Below are 2,463 nucleotides of genomic sequence, written 5' to 3'. Positions count from 1 at the left end.
TAATAATAATAATAGTAATAATAATAGTGATTATTATTTTTTTTTTAATGAATGAGGGAGGATGTGCAGTTCTGAGCACCCAACTGCCTCCCCCACCTCAGAGGCAGAGGCTTGGCTGACTGCAGGGAGGTGAGCAACCCAGGGGCAGAGAACTCTCTGCAGCCCTCCCTGTGTCACTGTAAGGGTCAGGGCTAAAGGCAGCTTTTGTCAACAGATGTAGTGGGCAGTATCCCACCATTTTCTGAAGGCTGAGGGCACCCAGAAAGGATTTTACATAGGAGAAACCTGAGATTTGTGGGCCAAACTGGCATCAATTTCCTGTCTCTGTGAAGATCACTGGAGGCTTATCTGGAGCAGGGATGCTGTTGGTGGGTGAATGGCTGTGGATTTGGTACAACTTTTGTGTGCAAGCAATAGGGAGAGAGAGAGTCTGGAGACCTGTGTGGACAAAATTGCAGCCAAGAGCTGGTCAGGCCTCTTCAAGTCCGAATCATCCTCCTCCTGTGGTTTTGGAGATGGGTTTTAATAAGGAATCAGCTGAGAAATTACCTCTGCTTTTATCTTCACATAAACCCACCTTTTCCTCTACCCTTCTTCGTCTTTATTTTCCAGATCTTTTCCTCCCCTGTTCCCAAGATCCTCCACCATGGGAAGTAAGACCCTGCCGGCCCCAGTGCCTATCCACCCTTCCCTCCAGCTCACCAACTACTCCTTCCTGCAAGCCTTCAACGGGCTGCCCGCCGTGCCCTCTGACCACCTCTCCAACCTCTACGGCTTCAGCGCCCTGCACGCCGTGCACCTGCACCAGTGGACTTTGGGGTACCCAGCCATGCACCTGCCCCGCTCCTCCTTCTCCAAGGTGCCCAGCGTGTCCAGCCTGGTGGACGCCAGGTTCCAGCTGCCCACCTTCCCTCTCTTCCCACACGTCATCCAGCCCAAGCAAGAGGCCACCAACGTGACCCTCAAAGCAAAACCCCGCTTCGACTTTGCCAACTTGGCAGTGGCTGCCACGCAAGAGGACCACTCTAAACTGGGACAGGCAGACAGTCAGGGGTCCCCCCCAGGGCTGGGGTCTTTGCTTGAGGTGACTAAACTCTCTCCAGAGAAGAAACCCACACGGGGAAGGTTACCATCCAAAACCAAGAAGGAGTTCGTATGTAAATTCTGTGGCAGGCACTTCACCAAGTCCTACAACCTTTTGATTCATGAAAGAACCCACACCGACGAGCGGCCCTACACATGTGACATCTGCCACAAGGCCTTCAGAAGACAGGATCACCTGAGGGATCACAGGTAACTGCTCTTCTGTCATTTTTTTTTTTCCTTGTGTACCCGTGCTCTACTGCTTACCCACGTACACTCATGAAGGTGCTTGTCAGAGACGTTACATTAAGCAGTGTTCTCTTGAGGTTTTCCTCTGCCCACTCCTGGTGGAGGAGCCCAAATAACTCCCTTTGGAAGACAGGCCTGTTGTACTCACTTGCTCCACACAAATGACTTGCACAGCCTCCTTCTGAGCTTCCACAGATGTTCCCACCCCCCATTTGCATCCTCTTGTGTCCTCTCTCTGCCTTTGTGGTCATTCAGAAGTGTCAGAAAGACACGCAGCCTGATGATAGCAAAGTTAGAAACTTTTTATCCCTCAGAAGACACCCCTGCAAACCACCACCAACCCCCCCTTCTTGCACACCCACACAGAACGACCACCCCAGTGCCTCCCTCCAGCCCTCTTGGTCTCAGCAGTAGGTGCAATAAGCCCCGGCGCGTCCTCCATCAGGTGGAGTTCAGGCTGCTGATTTCTGACATCTCGATTGTTTTTCTCTCCCCAGATATATCCATTCTAAAGAAAAGCCTTTCAAGTGTCAAGAATGCGGGAAAGGATTTTGCCAGTCCAGAACACTAGCTGTCCACAAGACACTGCACACGCAAGTAAAGGAACTGAAACCTGCCAAACTTAAGTGCTGAACCTCCAGCTTCTATGAACTTTTCCTCCCTTTTTCAGACTTTACACCAAAACAACAGCAGAAACAAAACCTTCAGGATGGAAGCACTGAACTTGCCGTTTTGTTTTTGTTTGTGCTTGAAAAAAGAGCAAAATCCACACAATCCCCCCCCTTTCCCCAGTCCAAGCAACTAACTTCCTAAGTCGTGGCTGAAACGATTTATTTTTTATTTTTATTTTCTTTTTTTTTTTTTTTGCATTTCAAATATACACGAGTGATGCAAAGAGTGCGAGCTGACTTGTGTGGCTTTGATAAACTTTATGCCAAAAGGTGGTGCTCACGTGTTGGACAGGAATCTCTTTCAAACCAAACCAAAACCCCACAGGTCTCCCTGCCCCCCCAATCCCAACAAAACCCCCCAAAATCGTAGCTTCCAAAAGTATTTCTATTTTTTTTTTTTTTTTAAAACCCCAACCTCTTTTTTATTTTATTTTTTAATTTTTATTTTTTTTTTTGACTG

At 48.5% G+C, this 2,463-nt stretch overlaps 1 protein-coding gene across 1 annotated transcript; it reads left to right on the top strand.

The window, feature by feature from the left end:
- The first annotated feature begins 646 nt into the window (after positions 1-646).
- On the top strand, positions 647-2,099 carry OSR1 (odd-skipped related transciption factor 1). The gene is made up of 2 exons (XM_010002371.1): positions 647-1,293; positions 1,830-2,099. The coding sequence occupies exons 1-2, from the start codon at positions 647-649 to the stop codon at positions 1,963-1,965; spliced, it is 783 nt and encodes a 260-aa protein (XP_010000673.1). The 3' UTR covers positions 1,966-2,099.
- Positions 2,100-2,463: the final 364 nt, after the last annotated feature.

Source organism: Chaetura pelagica, unplaced genomic scaffold (genome assembly GCF_000747805.2).
Source record: "Chaetura pelagica isolate M959 unplaced genomic scaffold, ChaPel_1.0 scaffold46, whole genome shotgun sequence".
Lineage (NCBI taxonomy): Eukaryota > Metazoa > Chordata > Aves > Apodiformes > Apodidae > Chaetura > Chaetura pelagica.
The sequence above is the reverse complement of the archived record's forward strand: the minus strand, read 5'-3'. Positions and strand labels throughout refer to the sequence as shown.